The sequence below is a fragment of the Hemitrygon akajei genome, chromosome 11 (genome assembly GCF_048418815.1).
Source record: "Hemitrygon akajei chromosome 11, sHemAka1.3, whole genome shotgun sequence".
Classification (NCBI taxonomy): Eukaryota; Metazoa; Chordata; class Chondrichthyes; order Myliobatiformes; family Dasyatidae; genus Hemitrygon; species Hemitrygon akajei.
In genome coordinates this window covers 27,549,067-27,568,546 of record NC_133134.1, presented here as the reverse complement: position 1 = coordinate 27,568,546, position 19,480 = coordinate 27,549,067, and the positions used below count along the sequence as shown (strand labels likewise).

Below are 19,480 nucleotides of genomic sequence, written 5' to 3'. Positions count from 1 at the left end.
GAGAGCTATTCGGTCTAAACCTACTTTCCAGCATTAGGCCCAAAGTGGCATTGATATTGTAAGATTCAAAATTAAGATGTGCGTTTCTGAAAGAGGTCTGGGTTAAAGTCAAAGGACAAAGGACAAAGGTGATTTAATTATGTCCGGGGACAAATGTGATTTAATTATGTCTGGGTTAAAGTCTGTAAACAAATGTGATTTAATTATGAATGCAGAAGCCCTGACAAGATTAACTGTTTATGGAATCATTGAAGTCCTGAGATATGGACTATTGTTTTACAGAAACGTGTAAAAAAAAACAACTCCAAATATGGAATGGGAAAACACTGTGTACCTCCCGAGTCAGGGAGCGGGGTGGTAAGGAAGAAGGATAAAACCTGCTGCCCTGTAAAGTTCAGGGTTCCCTTCTCTGAAGGCACCCAGCTCTGCAGAACTGTTAATAAACTTTGTTTCCTTGAATTTGTCTTGAAGCCATTATTCGGGAGCGTGGCTCGTTTCTGACAGTATTGTTTTATTATCACTTGTACCTATGAATGGTTTATTGTATATAATTTATTCTTGAATAAAGTATATTTTAATAAAAAACAAAAAAAATACTGTTAAAAGCTGTTTTGTATGTGTCCACACAGATAAATTATACTGAGGTAGTGACAAGCAAACATTGAAAAATATTGTAATACAATTAGAGAAAAGTGCAGTGCAGGGAGACAAATAAATTACAAGGACCATGACAAGGCTGATTAGGAGAGAGTTCAAGAGTTCATCTTTATTGTATAATAGGTCCATTCAAAAATTTTATAGTAGTGTGATAGAAGCTGTCTTTGTCTGGTAGTTCATGCTCTCAGGCTTTTTAATCATTTGCCTGATGGGAGAGATGGAGAATGACTGGTGAGAGTCCAGGATTACATTAGCCACTTTTCCCAGGCAGCAGGAAGTGCAGACTGATTCATAGGAGAGGAGTTGGTTTCTGTGATGGACTGGGCTGCATTCACAATTCTAGTCTCGGGCAGAGAAGTTGCCATAATCGAGCTGTGGTGCAGCCAGAGAGGATGCTGTCTATGGTGCATCTACAGAATAAAAATTGGTAAGGTTCGTTGGTCATAGTATCCATGTGTCTGAACCAGCACAAATCATTGGTGATATTGACACCTAATAATTTGAAGTTCAGAATCATTCACACCTCAGCACCATTGATACCGACGGGGAAACATGCTCCATTTCCCTTCCAGATGTGAATAACTAGATCTTTCATTTTACTGACCTTGTGGAAAAGGTTATAGCCATGCAGGTCACAATTCTACAACTGTGCAAGTACCATCTAAGGTTCCTACCCACTACCACACTTTTGACAGAGTTCCAGGCCTCTACCACCTACCTTGATGGAAAAAATATTTAAATTATCATCTCCCCTCAAATCCTTACAATTACCTTAAATCTATTGCCCCCATTTTTGAAACCTCTGCTAAGGAAAACAGATCCTTCCTTTTTACTCAAGGTAGTCCCCCCAACAACAGGGCAGCACAGTAGTGTAGTGGTTAGTACAACGCTTTACAGTACCAGCAACCCGGGTTCAATTCCTGCCGCTGTCCTGAAAGGAGTTTGCACATTCTCCCCCTGACTGCACAGGTTTCCTCCAGATGCCCCGATTTCCTCCCGCAGTCCAAAGGTTAATTGGTCATTATAACCAATGATGAGGCTAGAACTAAATTGGGGATTTGCTGGGCAGCGCAGCTTGAAGGGCCGGAAAGGCCTATTCCACACTGTATCTCAATAAATAAAGTACCAGAACAATGATCAAGCAATGGTCAAATTAATACTAAGCATGATCTTTTGTCTAATTACGCTTACCCAAATGAATTACATCGCATTTCACTGGTGAAATATTATCTGGCAATTTTTGGCAAGAGTGACCTTAGAGGTTTAGAAAATTATGAGAAGCATAGATAGGATACACAGAATCTTAACCTCAGGGAAAAGATCTGAGGGGAAAATTTTTCCCACAGAGGGTGGTAAATAAGCTTTCAGAGGAAGTGACAGAAATAGGTACTATTAAATGTACCAGTACCCAATAGTAAGGGGGCAAAGGAATAAGGGCCCAAAGTGGGCAAAGTAACAAGGTTGGAATCAGACGAGCATTAATGAAGTGGGCCACAAGGTTCTCCCTTTGTGCTGCATTCCATGATTCGCTGACCCAAGTGACAGATGTATTTTGCAAGTGAATTTGCACAAAACATAGTCTCTTACTGCCACAGATAAGTTGCTAAAAGATTTTGGTAGGTAACCTCCGCCTTAGGTCCAGCTGACCTACTTGCAAATATATAAAGAAAGCAGATTCAAAGCCAGCTACTACAAACTTTATTATTTGTTCACCCATCATGATTTATAACATTGTACACCATTGTCAAAAATAAATGCAGTACCATAATGCACCATCTGTTTTGATGCCTTGAACCCATTATTCAGGTTCTCATTTATAGGTACTACATATAAATATTTAAATAAAGCAACAATGTATCTTAAACAAAATTTTCAAATCTACAAAGTATATGAAAATACTCATTTTATACAAATTTTTTATAAACATATACCAGGTGCCAACTTAAAAGTTTTATATTTAAGTTTAACATTTTGTGTAACATATCCAATTTGGATGAAAACAAAAAGAACAATGACGCTACAAAAGGCCAGAGTCCATTGCCATTTTGTAGAAGGTTCCTTTTTTGAGTACGAGATTAGGTATGGTATCAAATTCTACAATCTGACCCTTGTCCAGAACCAGAACCCTGCAAAAATAAAATATAATGTTAGAAACTTCAAGAAAACATTTGTGACCTTGGGACTATCAGCTATTTTCCAATTTACAGTTAGCTATTATGAACAATTGCTTACACTTACATATTGAACCTTAGAGAATGTGTATCCATACTCATGACGCTGTCACAAGGAAAATTAAACAAAAGTGTTTCTATTACTAATATTGTTAAACAAATCACACGGGCCTGAAATTTTGTGGGAAATATTCATAACTTGTGCAACTTTGGGACTGCTATCCATTCCAGTGCAGAAATTTCTAAAGTCAGGGATTCACCACTGAACTGAATTGTGCTCAAAAGGTGCAATTAGTCCAGTGATGGGAAGGACAGGAGATGTGGGCTGTGTCAAGCATGATTCAGCCCAAAATGTTCAAGAACGTGTTTAATTGTCTGAAAGCACTTTTAACATTTTTAAGCAACACACACAAAACGCTGGAGGAACTCAGCAGGTCAGGCAGCATCTATGGAAAACAGTCGACGTTTCAGGCTGAGAGCCTTCATCAGGACTCCTTCAACATTTTTAAAGTTTTTTCTCTTAAAATTCAGCACTGGGCAACAATCAGGCACATATATGTAGTTAGGGTGCCCAAGACTTTTGCACAGTACTGTATTTGTCAATGTGGAGCAGAGATGTGACAGAGGAGTGCTGGAGGAGAGATGGCACGGGTGTACACCCAGGCCCAAGTCACCAGACAAGGTCATTTGATGCTTAACAATTGGCTTATTGATCATTACAGAATATCTCTCTGGTACTTGCCACTTCCTCCCCTCTCCCTTTTCCCAACCATGATACCCCTCTCCTTGCCACCTTCCTATTCTCAGTCCACAGTAGAGACCCATATCAGAATCAGGTTTATCACTTACCAATGTCATGAAGTTTGTTTTTTTTTTGTGTGGCAGCAGTACAGTGCAATACATAAAATTATTACATATAAGACAGTACTGTATTGTCAGACATTCCGAACCATCGATTGTTGTAATACTTTGACAAGTGTGGCCAAGTAGGGGGTGTTGCATAGCCAGCTGTGGAAGCTTTCCCCATCCTTCTGTTAATGAATGGTCCAAATTTATTTGGCATCACTGTCCAGAAGATCCTTACCACCATATTCTTTCCAATGGATTTTCAGAAGTTTTGGATGCTCAGCAGTGAGCATTACTGATTTTGAAATATTAACCACAACACAAAATATAGATTTTATTAACTTTTTTTTGGTGTAGACAATTGCTCCTAGCTTGCAACACTCAATGGCATCACTGTAGTTTGCTTCAGCAGATTCACTTTGGTCTTCTGCCTCAGCTCATACATAGTCTAATTGGCAAAGCACTAATTCTTCAAATTTATTGCAGTGGCTCTACCAGAAGTTGGCATTGCCTGTAATTTTATCTCTCATTGGCAAAATTAAAACAAAGTGTTATCTGCTGAACCAATTGACATCCATCTGGTCTGGTCTTGACCCAACTACAATGATAGAGGTCAGGATAACAACCTTGCTGCATTATTTATACCAATTATCATTACTTTAACTATTTGGTTTACAACAAAAAAGCTACATAAATCAGTTGTGGATTCTGACTTTCAAGTAATTTAAGTAACATGCCTGCACGTCGCAAATATACTCAAATTCTAACAGTGAAATAAAACATAGGAATTATATATCTTGTTAAAAACTCAAAATAAACTAATTTAAAACTAGGACTTTCTTCTCTATTCCTTGTTACTGTAAAGAGTTAACATATAGTTTAATTATTCATACTTGATGGCATTTTAGATCATCACTGAACTATTGTCAGAATCAGATTTATCATCACTGGCATGTGACGTGAAATTTGTTAACTTAGCAGCAGCAGTTCAATGCGATACATAATCTAGCAGAGAGAGAAAAAATAATAATATAAAACATAAATAAATTATGTATATTGAATAGATTTTTTTTTAATGTGCAAAAATACTGTATAGTCAGCCCCTGGGTTACGAACAAGTTCCGTTCCTGAGTCCGTCTTTAAGTCGTATTTGTACATAAGTCAGAACAAGTACATCTGATATTATTTAGCGTCAGTTAGTCAAACGTTTGTCTTAGTATATAGTATACATTTTACCTTTATATGCATATAAAACACTTAAGAAACATATGTATTCCAATAATTAAACCGCTGCGTTGCTTGGTAATAATTGTAGCTTTCGTCGGGGCAGGGCCTTTCACATGCTCCATTATTCTCACTTTATCCGTTAAAATTGTTCCGATCGTTGACCAACTGTAGCCTAACGTTTTTCCAATGACTGATGAGGTTTCACCTCTTTCCAAACGCTTTATTATTTCCACTTTATTTTCAATTGTGATCATCTCCCGTCAACGGAACAGAAACACTACGGGTGGCGGGTCTTGAGCTCCACCGGGTCCTAAGGAACCCCGCACTGAATTCCCCGGGTCCTAAAGTCTACCGCACCTGCACTGAGATTAAATGGGACAAGTGGAGGCTGTCCTGGGTTTGGGTATTCCTCAATATTCAGTGTGGGAATTTAAACTGGAGGTGGCGGTGCTTTGTTTTTTATGAGGTTCAGTTGCGAGCTCGACATCAACCCGGCGCACTCGGGAGTGGTCTGTCACTGGATTGAACTTGGGAACCTCTGTTCTCGAGCCCGGCGCTGATCTCACTGTGCCACCAGCCGACCAGAAAAGGCTGGGGGGGGGAGGGGTCAGGGTGAAACTTGCTAAGAAAAATTTAAGCCAAATACAAAGTTACACACTCAACACAGTGTCAACGGCAATGAGTTAAAATGGCGGAAGGCATCGCGATCCGACTTAAAATGGCGGACAGCGTTCTCCTTCCTTGGTTCGTTAAGTATGAGTTGTTTGTAAGTCAGATGTTCGTAACTCGGGAACTACCTGTATATTAAAAAAGTGAGGTAGTATCCAAAGCTTCAAGTCCATTCAGGAATCAGATAGCAGAGGGGAAGAAGCTGTTCCTGAATCGCTGAGTGTGTGTCTTCAGGCTTCTGTATCTCCTACCTGATGGTAACAGTGAGAAAAGGGCATGCCCTGGGTGCTGGAGGTTCTTAATAATGGACACTGACTTTCTGAGTCACCGCTCCTTGAAGATGTCCTGGGTACTTTGTAGGCTAGTACCCAAGATGGAGCTGACTAGATTTACAACCTTCTGCAGCTTCTTTCAGTCCTGTGCAGTAGCCCCTCCACACCAGACAGTGATGCAGCCTATCAGAATGCTCTCCACAGCACAACTATAGAAGTTTTTGAGTGTATTTGTTGACATGCCAAATCGCTTCAAACTCCTGATAAAAGTATAGCCACTGTCTTGCCTTCTTTATGACTACATCAATGTGTTTGGACCAGGTTAGATCCTCAGAGATCTTAACACCCAGGAACTTGAAGCTGCTCACTCTCTCCACTTCTGATCCCTCTATGAGGATTGGTATGTGTTCCTTGTCTTACCCTTCCTGAAGTCCACAATCAGCTCTTTTGTCTTACTGACATTGAGTGCCAGGTTGTTGCTGCAGCATCACTCCACTAGTTGGCATATCTCACTCCTGTACACCCTCTGGTCACCACCTGAGATTCTACCAACAATGATTGTTTCATCAGCAAATTTGTAGATGGTATTTGAGCTACACCTAGCCACACAGTCACATTTATACAGAGTAGAGCAGTGGGCTAAGTACACACCCCTGAGATGCATCAGTGTTGACTTTTAAATTTTCCATATTCTACCCAGAGGAAGCACAAACCAGTTTTCATACAGACTAGGTACTGCACTCTTCTCAGCAGAAATTGGAAGTACTTAGTAGGGAAAATGATGGCTTGAATAAACATATTTCCAAATTTTAAGTTACTCAATTCCAAAATTAGCCCATTAGTTTGTTTTTACAACAGCTCAGGTTTCTATTATTGCCACTATTTAATAACTTGAAATCTTTATCTCTGAAGTTTTTTTAAAAAAGCAACTGGTATGATTTATGCTGATTAATTTAAGAGTGAAACCTAATGACTGGAATTGTCCGTTTGGAACCCACTATTTGCCTAGAGATTTCAACTGTAATATTCTTTTCAGCTTTCATGACGCCAATAGAAAGCAGCACCTTTGTTCAAATATGCAGCTAAATGCAGGTGATGAGTTGCTTCAGAAAACATGGCTGTTCATCATACAGACAAAATGACTTCACTTGTGCCATAAAATAAGACAAATTGGAGAACATGGATATGTTCCACTACCATGTGCAATTACCCAACACAAAAATTGCTGCAGGATTGATGCTCAATTACCGTGTATAATCCATAATGGTGTTGAGACGATGTGCTATGGTGAGTACAGTGCATTCATCAAACTGGTTTCTTATCGTTGACTGGATGAGTTTGTCTGTTTCTAGATCTACAGCAGCTGTGGCTTCATCAAGAACTAATACTTTGGATTTCCGAAGAAGTGCTCGTGCTAAACAAATCAGTTGTCGCTGTCCAACACTGAAATCACAAAAAGAAATGTAGATTTTTTTACTTCAGTTTTTCTTCTTTGGAATTCCTCAAAAATAAATAGTCATAGAATGTGTAACACACACAAAATACTGGAGGAACTCAGCAGGTCAGGCAGCATCTATGGAAATTTATAACAGTCAATGTTTCGGGCCATAATCATTCATCCTCCTGATCTGCTAAGTTCTTTCAACATTTTGTGTGTGTTGCTCTGGATTTCCAGCATCTGCACTGAATCTCTTGTGTTTAGAACTCATTTAAATTAAGTGAGTTTTATCTGCTTACAGTGTTAAAGGCACAATCACTCAAAGGTAAATTTCCACTGCTTAACCCACCTCCATCATAAAAAAAATAAGGACAACAGCTTCAGTACAAAGTTAGAACTGATCAGTTTCAGAATTAAATACGTTTGATCGAATCCTTTTGTGGTTGTCCAATACAATAAACTAAATGCCATTAGCAAACAATCTGTCCTATGATCTTCTGACCAATCATACTGTCAAACCACCTCACCACATCCAGCTATTTCTGATGAACAGAAATCCTTGGACACGGTTTAAAAATATTTTAAAAAAATTAAACTGCTAAATTCAACTTAAGTGAAATTATAATGAGATAATATATAGATAGTCCTACTGAATATGAGGCAGCAATTATCATCGGAGTAACTGAAACTGGGCACGTGATGGAAGACTTGGGGGAAACAATGACCACAATTCTGTAAGTTTTAAGATAGTTATGGGGAAGGGGGTTGAGGGTGGTTGTGGAGGGAGGCTGATTTTAAAAGAGAGTGCCTGGGAAAAATAAATTGCTTGCAGATGTTTGTGAGTAAAATGATCTATTTTAAAAGATTCCCATGTGTAGGACAAGTTCCATGTTCTAGCAAGAGTGAAAGACAAAAATGTCAAGATTAAGACAATCTTAAAAGAAAAAGGATATTGAAAGGGGAAAAACACAAGTATATGACATATATGTAGACCTTCAACTCAGCACACGTCTTTAGAGGAATATAGCAATGAACAGAGTGCATGGGAGAGAACTTAAAGAAATTAGAAGGATAAATGGGACCATGAAATAGCCTTGGCAAACTAAGGCATTCTATGAGTATATCAGGAGCAAGTGGGGTATCCAGGGAAACAGTGTAGTAACCTATATGTGGAACAGGGTGTATTTTAAAATTTTAAATGAGCATCTCTCATCTGTAATCATCATGATAGTAGTTCAGGGAGGAGTACATTGATGGTCTGCATAATGTCAATAGTAAGAAAGTGGAGGCATTAGACATCATGAAACACACTAGGGTTGATACATCCCTTGGTTCAGAAGAAATCTTTCCCAGGTTGCTATAGGAAGCAAGAAAAGGGATAACAAGGACTCTGAAAGAGGTATCTGCATCTTCATTAGCCACAAGTGAGATATTAGAAGACTGGGGACAACTGAAGTAGTCCCTTTATTTAAAGAAAGGCAGCTGGGTTAAGTCTGTTAAGTACAGGCTATTCAGCCTTATTCAGTTGATAGGGAAAATATTCGAGAAAAATTTAACTGTTATTTATGTGGGCCCAAAGCTACAGTTAAGTTCAGATGTGGTTGTGCTAGGCCTCGCATACATCTCGTAGATCCTTGCTGCAATGCACAAGTGTGGTAAACTATCACATCCCAATATATGCATTGCAGCCAGTGGTAGTTCTCCAAGGAACTGGTGGTGAAGATTCAGTACATTCCAATAAAGAAAAATTAGAAATAGCTGGAGTAGAATATGGCGGTACGATTTGTGTTGAATAAATTCACAAACTGAATGGCCACAACCCTCTTGGATAGTTATTTCCTCTGGTTAAAGAAATTTCCCATCTCTCTTGAATCACCAACACCTATTTTGAGACTGTGACCTTTGTTCTAGGCAACCAGCCAGGGGAAACATTATCACTGTATTTACCGGTCATGCCCAGAAGATTTCTATACATTTCAATGTGATCCCTTTTCTTTAAAAAAAATCAAGAATGCACCCATTAGGCTATCACTTTCTTTTGACACAGTAATATGCATTTGTCCAGTTTTCTTTGCTTCTTAAATCGAGGCAATAATGGAACAAAAGATCCTTGTATACATTGAAACACAAGAAACAAAGCTGCTTTAATCTCAACATTCTCCCTCAGGTGGGTGTCATAGAAATCAGCTTAGCTTAGCATAAAAACATTGTTCAAAACCTAATGATTAATAAATCAACATTCCTGTGTTTCTTTTACCATTGAGATCAATTTTAGTAGCCTTTCCCTCAACCTTCCTGCTACTTGCTCTTTACGGATCATGGCAAAGCAAATTGCCAGAGAGTTTCAAACTTACCCTAAATTTGCACAAGAAAGTAATCAGACAGCTAGCTACTCTCACTTTGCTGTTTCATAAATTTATGTACAACTTGCAGTAAGTTTAATAAATAAAACCTGAAATCCAGAAGGGCCACTTAAGGACGCCATCATGGATGATGAGAAACACAATGCAATACTAATAGTACATTATGAGACTTGCTGTCTACTAATTGGCAATTACTGAAATTGCAAGTCATAACTAGAAATAACTTCATAATATATGTCACTCCTTTACAACCAAATTCTGAGCACTGCAGATGAAATTTTAAAAAATAAACAAAATTTAGGAAGCTTCGGGATTTCGGAAGGCTCGAATTGTGCAGATCTCCTAGAATGTGCCAGTATTAATCTACCTGACTGGGTGAAAGTGCACGACTCCCTATGGAGGTTGGAATCAAGCCCACTCCATTAAATTTTGCTCACAGGAAATCTGTGCTGCATCACTGCACTTCTATCGGAACATCTGACATAGATGTGTAGACTTAATCAGATTTCCCAGCATTCAGACAGAGAAGTCTGCCCTCTGAGGCTACACCAGTTAATTAAACTCCAGCAGATCCTTTGATGCAAATTGAAAGAAACTGCCAAGAAAAACAAAATACAATTTCCTTTCTTACAATTTCAATTGATTTAAAGCTATGCAATTATCTTTAGTTTTATTAAATTATTTCAAAGACATCAATTATTTTTATATAAATTGTGTTCAAGTATTCCTCAAGGTTGGGACATTTACATAGATTCGATTTAATTGAGAGCTGTTATGCCTAGGGAAGGGTCACAGTCATCCAGGGAATGGAGTACAGTACTTTTGTTACATTTTGGCAGATCCTGCCATTCTGACCAGCTGTAAGTCAAGTTCTCAGCAGAAGTCTGCACAAGTGCCTCCTGCCACTGTCACCCATACTTTGGTTGTTTGTTGCTTTAAAAATAAACTGCAAAAGCTAAATTAGCAAAACAATTTATTCCCTGATTATTAATTTTGACTTGAGCACGTTTTTGTACTTTATCACCATCGCAGACATCTGTATTTACCTCAGATTCTCCCCTCCTTCGGAGCATTCATGATTCAATTTGTTTGAAAGACCAGACACGAATGCATTCAGGTGAGCCAGTTCCAGAGCACTCCATATTTCTGCATCAGAGTACTTATCAAAGGGATCCAAATTCATTCGAAGTGAACCCGAAAACAATATTGGGTCCTATCAATGAATTACATATAACACTTGATTATTATGAGATTTATAGAATAACATTATCAATATCAGGTTTAAAACATTAATTCCAAAGTGTTCAATTGCTTACCTGAGGTATTATTGTAATCTGAAGCCTGAGATCATGTAGGCCTATTTTTGTAATGTCAATTCCGTCGATGTATATTTGTCCTTGAGCTGGTTCAATTATTCGAAATAGGCCAAGTGCAAAAGATGATTTCCCAGCTCCTGTTCTTCCTACTATACCAATCTATGAGAAAAAGTAACAGCATAGTCAGTGAGAACAATAGCTCATCTGGTTGTGAAGATAACAAAAGAAAAACAATTAAGATTTAGATGTCTGGAGAAACATACCAAAACTGTAAAACCGTTCCTTTAATTTAGGTGGTAGACTCATAAATCAAACAAACTAGCAGTTCAAAAAGAGGAGAATAGTCTTAAGTTAAATGTTAAGCCTTTTGTAACAAAAATGAATATTTTTTAAGATTTTCATAGAATTACTTCACCAATATTCAGATAGCTTTAAATTTACAAGAGTCAGCAAAAGGGTAAAATTGGTTGCTTGGGGAAAAGAAAAAACTGGCCAGTCTTCAGCTTCTTTTAGTGCAAATGTGTGAAGCAAGTTGTCATACAATCTGTCATGTTCCATACTATGACTCAGCAGATTCTCAAGCATCCAAACCACAACACAGTTGTGGTCCATTTGGAGAGGTGGTACTGGTGTGGATGCTACGTATATCCAAAAATATAAGGGAGTCTTGTCCCAAACAAAGAGTAGCAGAGACAATTCGGTCACGCACTTTGGTAGAAGAATTGAAGGGGCTGATTATTTCCTAAGTGGAGAGCAAGTACAAAAATCTGAGGTGCAAAGGGACCTGGGTGTCCTTGTGCAGGATTCCCTAAAGGTTAGTTTGCAGATTTAATCTGTGGTGGTGAAGGCAACTGAGACGTTAGCATTCACTTCAAGAGGACTAGAACATAAAAGTAAAGATGTAATGTTGAGACTTTATAAAGCACAGTGAGGCCTCACTTGGGAGTATAGTGAGCAGTTTTGGGTCCCTCATCTTAGAAAGAATGTGCTGAAACTAGAGAGGGTTCAAAGGAGGTTCTCAAAAATGATTCCAGGATTGAACAGTTTGATGGCTCTGGGCCTGTATTCACTGGAATTCAGAAGAATAAGGAGTGACCTGATTGAAACTTATCGAAAGGTGAAAGGTCTTGATAAGAGTGGATGCGGAGAGGATGCTTTCTATGGTGGGAGAGTCTAAGACCACACAGCAGCCTCAGAATAGAGGGGCATCCTTTGAGAAGAGAGATGAGGAGGAATTTCTTTAGCCAGAGAGTGGTGAATCTGTGGAATTCTTTGCTACAGGCAGCTGTGGAGGCCAAATTTTATGCATATTCAAGGCAAAGGTTGATAGATTCTTGATTGGTCAGGGCATGAAGAGAATGGGGGGGGGGGGGAGCAAGAGATTGGGGCTGAGAGGAGAACTAGATCAGCCGTGATAAAATAGTAGAGCAGGCTCCATGGGCCAAATGACCTAATTCTACTCCTATATCTTACAACTAAATTCCCCAAAAAGTTCAATTGGAACAGCAAAATTCCCATCAATTTATTTGATAGCATTAAGTGTGTAATTGTGAAGTCAACATGCACATTAAAGTATCATTGAATATAATATACAAACATCACTAATGTGCATTCAGTGCTCATCAACATGCCAAGAGAAGACTTACCAAACTTAAATCAGTGAAACCCAAAATCAGATCAATCCTCAAATTTAGGAGAAAAACAGCATTTGACAAAAATATAATTTTAAATGGTCTTACAAGTATTCGCATAACAAATAAAAACTCAGCTGCAGGTTATAGTCAGTAAAGAGTTCAGCTATAAAAGAATAACATTTACAATTTTAGTACAAGCACCAACTCAGCTAAATATTACCATTACTCAGTTCTATTGGTCATCAGATCATTTTTCTCACTAACCTTTTCACCTCCATTTATAGAGAGAGTAATATCCTTCAAAGCCAAGTCAAGATCTGTCCTATACCGTAATCCATAATTTATAAATTCTATCTTTCCTTCCAAAGGCCATGTTTGAGGTGGTTGACTCTCTTTTATAACCCAACGTGCCTAAGTAGAAGAAAAAAAATCTGTAATATTTATCTTAACAGATGCTGCCAGATATTCATAAGACATTATATTTGAAGAATCTCCCTTTGTGGGATAAAAGAGAATAAACTAGCAACAACTGTGAACGGAAAAAAAAGTCAACCTTTTACATCTTGAACACTTCATTAGAACTGGAAAATAAAGAAAACATTAAATTTCAGTAGTACGCAAGATGGGAGAATGCTGTAGATGGTCCATTTTTCAGAGGCATATAGGAGGGCAGTGCCATGTACTAATTCTGAGATCTTGATTTTGAATCTGCTCTTCAATTGACTACACTGACAAAGAACGCAGCGGTTGAAATCATTATTGATAGCTACTTTCACCAGGAGATGGCTATGGGAAGTGGTCAATATTCATGACATTTATTATTCCCCTCAATCCCATTCTCCTGCCTTCTTCCCTTAACCTCTGATGCCTTACTAATCAAGAAACTATCAACTCTGCTTTAAATCGATCCATGACTTGGTCTCTACAGTCATTTGTGGGAACAAATTCCACAGATTCACCACTCTCTGGCTAAAGAAATTCATCGTTATTTCTGTTCTAAAAAGACATCTTTCTATTCTGAGGCTATGCCATCTAGTCCTAGACTCCCCCACTGTAGGGAGAATCCTCTCCACATCCATTCTATCTTGACCTATCAATATTTGATAGATTTCAATGAGATTTTTCCACTCCCCCATCCATTCTTTTAAACTCCAGCAATTGGAGGCCCAGAAGCATCCTCATACATTAACCCTTTTTCTAGAGTTGTGGATCAATGGATACATTAGACTCTTTTCCAATGCTTACAAACCTATATTTTGTAAATGGACATAAGATTGAATTCAGACGTGCTATACTCCCCCTTGATTCAGTGAGAACACACCTTTATTTCTTTTCTTTCAAATTTAGTCTTACCTCTTTTGGAGTATCAAAATACTGCTGCACTCTTTCCACTGCAACAATATTAGTTTCTACTTCCGAAGACATGCGTACCAGCCAGTTTAATGTTGCTGTTATCTAAATGATAATAAAACCAATTTATAAATAAAATCAATTAGTTAATATAATGAACATTATTAAATATAAGCATTATAGACTGGATAGGACTCTTTACTTTAAACCTGTGCTTAAATCAAACAGAATAGAAATCCCAAAAAGTGCCAATATTAAACAATTACAAGAATTTCCAAATACCTAGCCCTCAATAAAACTAAATTACTGACAAAAATATTGCAGATTGCAGTAAAGCAACAAAAATAAAAACAAATTTTGTGGAGTCTATTTTTTTTATTTTCCTGTTTGCTTAAGTACAAGAAATAATTATTTTATATTTTCATATTAGGAACTCCAGATCCTTTAGAAAATATATCAAGCCATGCTTAATATTACATGATTTTGCAATTGGTATCACATCTATTGACCATCAGCTTTTGCATTCTTTAAAAGGTTCAAATCAAAAGTCTAATGAAATAGTCCTTCATTCATTTTAAGAGACCTAAAGCAGCAATCAAAAAGCTCAACGCCATTCAAAGAAAGGCAGGGTAATCAAGGACATACTATTACTTACACAAGAAACAAAAAGCAAGAGTATGGCATCTGCCCCTTGAGCCTGCTCCACTATTCAATGAGATCATGACTGGTTTCTGCCTCAATAAAATTTTCTTGCTCATTGATCATATTCTTCATTTTCTTTAAAATCCTGGTCTATCAATTTCTATTTCAAAAACAACCTTGACAAAGCCCCCACAGCTCTCTCAGAGGGAAATCTGAAGACACTCTTGTTCTGAATGAGTAAATTTAATCTCATTTTAGTCCTTAATGACCCAACCCCTTTCTTCAACTGCCTTGATGTGAATGTACCAAAGCATGGTTAATAAGTTTGCAGATGATACTAAAATAGGTAGTGTTTGTTGTGGTTAGCATAGAAGGCAATGAAAATTACACAAAGAGGTATATGGGTTGAGGACTTGCAAATGGCTTTCAATCCAAGTAAATGTTTGCTAATGCATTTTAGGAGATCAAACCAGGATAGGACTTGTACAGTGAATTGTAGGGCCCTGGTGAGTGTTATGGAACAGAGGGAGCCAAGGGAAAAGGAAAGAAATTCTTACATATTGTACCCGTCTGTGTTATCTCATTGCATGTGCTCTGTAATGATACAACACAGAAATAAGTCTTGCATTATTACAGCACATACTTCAGTGATTTTTGATATCTTCATCATCTATGATTTTATTTACACACGAGTTGCAAAATATCAGGAATACCGACATCACTTCATATCAATGTTTAATTAAAAGAACAAAGTTATTTGGTACTTAATCAATAGTCCCATCAGTTTTTGGTGGATACAGAAAGATTTACAAATACCTTTAATGTAATTGATTGAGTTAGTTGGTGTTTGGTGACATGACTTTCCTATGCTATGTTTCATTTATTAGACTGTTTCTGATTTATTGTTACACTGTACACAAAAGCTCTGGAAGCTCAGATGCATCAGCTGTCACAGTTAGTAGTACAGTAACATTTATCCCTGAGTCAGAAGATCTCCATTGCAGCAATCAGGCAATGGGCATTGGGGACTGGGTTCCTAAGTTCAAGTGGGGATGGTTTGGAGGCATTGAAATTGTTGAAAGATCTGTGGTAACATCAGAGCAACGAGACGGTTGGTGCTGTATGAATAAAAGGCAAGATATTGGTTTCAGATGGGGCTAGTGAAGCACAGCAACGACTTGCTGCTAGCAAACAAAACTATTAAATACTTTATTAATCACACTTTCTCTTTTGAAACAATCACTGCAATCAATAGTCTGTAACTTCCCTTTCAGTGTTGAGCTTTGGAACAACCTGTACGACCTGACATTTTTAAGTAAGTAGTTCTTATTGTAATTTGAAGTTTTTATTATGTATTGCAATGTACTGCTGCTGCGAAACAACAAATTTCAGTGTCAGTGACATTAAACCTGATTGTGATTCTGAGGTACCTGGGAGTGCAAGTGCGTAGAGCCCTGACAGCAGCAACGAAGGTAGGCTGAGTGGTAAAGGAAGTGTTTGATACACAGACTTTCAGGAAAAGGCAATGAGCATACACATTGGGAATTTACTACGCAGTTATATAAAACATCTCTCAGGCCACACTTGGAGTATTGTGTACAGTTTTGGTCAATCTATGAGAGGAAATATGTTATTAAACTATAAAGCATGTAGCAAAGATTTACCCAGGGTGTTGCCTGGACCTGGGGGCTTTTATAACAAGAAGTTGCAGAGACCAGGACTTCATTCCCTGGAACGAAGAAGACTGAAAGGTGACCTGATAGAGGTATATAAGACCATGAGCAGCACAGGCAGGGTGAAAAGTACAGTTTCCTCCCCCATGGAGGGGTGTGCTAAAATCAAGAGGGCAAAGGCGAGAGATTTAAAGAATATCAGGGGCAGTTTAATCACACAGAAGGTGGTGTGTATTTGGAATGAACTGTTAGAAACAGTAGTTAAGTAGTATTAATTGAACAACAGCAATTCAAAATTCATCATACAGTCATCCCTCGGTATCCACAGGGGATTGGTTCCAGGACCCCCTGCAGATATCAAAAGTATAAAATGGCGTAGGATTTGCATATAACCTATGCACATCCTCCCCGTATACTTTAAATCATCTCCAGATTACTTATAATACCCAATACAATGTAAATGCTATGTAAATTGTTGTTATGTTATACTGTATTGTTTAGGGAATAATGACAAGAAAAAAGAAGTCTGTACATGTTCAGTACAGATGCAGCCATCGTAGGTCTTCTGGAACGCTGATGCTGCCTCTGCAGCAGCCCATGCTGATTCTCCTGTGAGTTTCAAGTTCTTAAGGCTGTAGCACTTTACATAGTCAGCCAGCCAGCCATCCCTTACTAGCATTAAACTCCTTCAACACAACACAAGTAGCGAATGAACAAGATGCGAGGCGAACAATGCTCAAACAACGAGTGCTGGAGAGAGACTGAGGATCTGTGAGATGGCGGGAGGCTACAGCAGGGTATGCTTACATATCACTTCATTTGCGTGGATTCAGCGTAGTGCTCGGCACACGGCAAATTCAAGTTTTGCTTTTTGGAACTTCCTGGAATTTTTTTCCCCCCCCGAATATTTTCGATCCGCAGATGCGGAACCCGCAGATACGAAGGGTTGACTGTACAAGAAATTCCACATTGACATTCAAGAGCCATCTAGTCAAGTACAGGGGAAGGAGAATTTTAGAAGGTTATTGGCCAAATGTGAGTAAATGGGACTAGTCTGGTGGGCAACATAGTCAGCATGGAAGACATGGGCCAAAGGGCCTGTTTCTATGCCCTATAACAATACAATCAGGGAAACAACCAGGCCACATCAATTTAATTCATCAACTTTTTGTTTCATAGCAATATATTTTATTTTTAGTACAGGAAACCAAATTTGTACACAATACTCCTGGGAGATATTTTGGCAGTTTTGTACTCAAATGCTCTTATCATGAGCCAACATGCTTTTTCATCTATTGGCCAAACCTGCATACCAGCTATCAGTAACTTGAATAGGCACTCCCTACCAAAATGGATAACCTTGTACTTTTTCTACATAATGCTCAGTATGTTACATTGCCACCTAGCTTGTCTTATCCAAGTCCCTTTCCAATATCATCACATTCCTGCTTATTTCTGTGTCACCAACAAATATGGAAATATGACATTTAGTCTCCTCAGCCAAATCACTGACATAGACTATGTATAAGTGCATTACACTGCATGAACCTGCCAAGGTTACATTCTATCAACAACTCTCCTCCAAATTAAACAGGCACTTGCCAATGTCAATTATAAATGGATAATGAATGTGGAATCATAACAGTGCCCAGAACTGATGAAAAGTATAAATATACTATAATGACTATGAAGAATATGCTACCTTTAACGTAGCTGAAATACAGAGTTTCATAACATGTTATGGTATAACTTAAAGAAAATCTACTTCTCCAAACCTGTAAAGCATATGAAATGGATAGACCAACTAGGCCTGGACTGACTGTAGTTCTGGAAGCCACAGCAAAGAGGGCGGAAAAAAATACAATGCAATTGCCAACAAATTCCAGTCTCACAGCCAACCACCTAGTGGGATAACAAGACAAGAATAGTTAATTTAATTATTTGCGGAATCAATCATAACAGCTTTGGTGTCCCATCCCCAAAGACTTAGAGCCATGGGAAGTCAGTGCAATTGACATAACAAGACACTAACCTTCATAATCTGGTTTGACAATCAAGACTAATTGAATTGAAACCTGTATGGGGGTCTCTTTTAATGATCCAAGTACTGAATTTCCAATAAAAATACATGGTTGCCAATAAAGCAAATGGTGAAGTTATACTGTTAGACTACCTGTTAGCAACAATACTAGGGTAATATGCTTTTTGGTTTTCATCTACTCTGGAGTCATTACGGCGTATAAAACGATCTTCTTCTCCAAAAGCACGGATGACACTGACACCAAGCAAAGTTTCACTGAAATTTGTAAAAATGGGTGATCGGCTAGCTGATTCCAACCTCTTCAGCTGACGGGAGGTAGCAACATAGTATCTCTGGGGAAAAAAAAGGAATGTTACTGATTTGGAATAATCCAGTTTTTCCTTCAATGCAACAGTTGCTATTTCAACAAGGTACTGCAAAGGTCATTATATCTGAAAGCCCACATTTTACTGTAACATGTAATCTTGAATCACTTCCCCTCCCATATTTATTTAGTACTGAGCTATATGCACAACTCTTAGAGTTGCAAGACATTTAGATTGCATTTGCCCAGATTTTGATAACGTTTGCCCAAAACCAATAATCTTACAAACACATTCCATAACGGAGTCCTGTGAAGGAAAACAGAAAATCATTCAGGTCCTTGGTGTTGCCTCAAATTTCAACAGGGTCATAATGCATCTACAACTCTATCAGAATTCAGTTCTGTTAGGAAATAGAAGCTGATCCTTCCTAACTATTGTGAAATTCAATAAACTTTCCTAATGGTAGCGTAGCGGTTAGCATAACACTTTACAGCACAGGCGACCTGGGTTCAGTCCCCACCACTGCCTGTAAGGAGTTAGTATGTTCTCTCCATAACCATGTAGGCTTCCTCCAGGTGCTCCAGCTTCCTCCCACACTCTAAAGACATACCAGTTAGTAGACTAATTGGTCATTTAAATTGTCCCGTGATTAGGCTAGAATTAAATTAGTTGATTATTGGGCGGCACAGCTCAGAAGGCCAGAAGTGCCTATATTGCACTGTATCTCAATAAAAACATATATTTTTTAATTCCACTATAATCAGCATTTTAATTAAAAAGCATCATCTGAACAATGGTCTGATCCTACCAGTCTGCAATATGGTCACCAAATCCAGAGGGCAAAATTTTTTAAACAGAGGTACCAAGCCTCGACTT

General features: G+C 38.2%; 1 protein-coding gene across 1 annotated transcript in view; it reads right to left on the bottom strand.

The window, feature by feature from the left end:
* Nucleotides 1-2,338: 2,338 nt before the first annotated feature.
* Nucleotides 2,339-19,480, bottom strand: part of abcc1 (ATP binding cassette subfamily C member 1 (ABCC1 blood group)) — a 126,966-nt gene continuing 109,824 nt past the window's right edge. The window contains exons 24-31 of the mRNA XM_073060523.1: nucleotides 18,432-18,631; nucleotides 18,034-18,160; nucleotides 13,947-14,048; nucleotides 12,858-13,004; nucleotides 10,960-11,118; nucleotides 10,690-10,856; nucleotides 7,091-7,285; nucleotides 2,339-2,783 (exon numbers count right to left, since the gene is read on the bottom strand). Of these exons, the coding sequence (XP_072916624.1) occupies nucleotides 2,675-2,783; nucleotides 7,091-7,285; nucleotides 10,690-10,856; nucleotides 10,960-11,118; nucleotides 12,858-13,004; nucleotides 13,947-14,048; nucleotides 18,034-18,160; nucleotides 18,432-18,631 (1,206 nt within the window). The 3' untranslated portion in view covers nucleotides 2,339-2,674. The remainder of the gene's footprint in view (nucleotides 2,784-7,090; nucleotides 7,286-10,689; nucleotides 10,857-10,959; nucleotides 11,119-12,857; nucleotides 13,005-13,946; nucleotides 14,049-18,033; nucleotides 18,161-18,431; nucleotides 18,632-19,480) is intronic.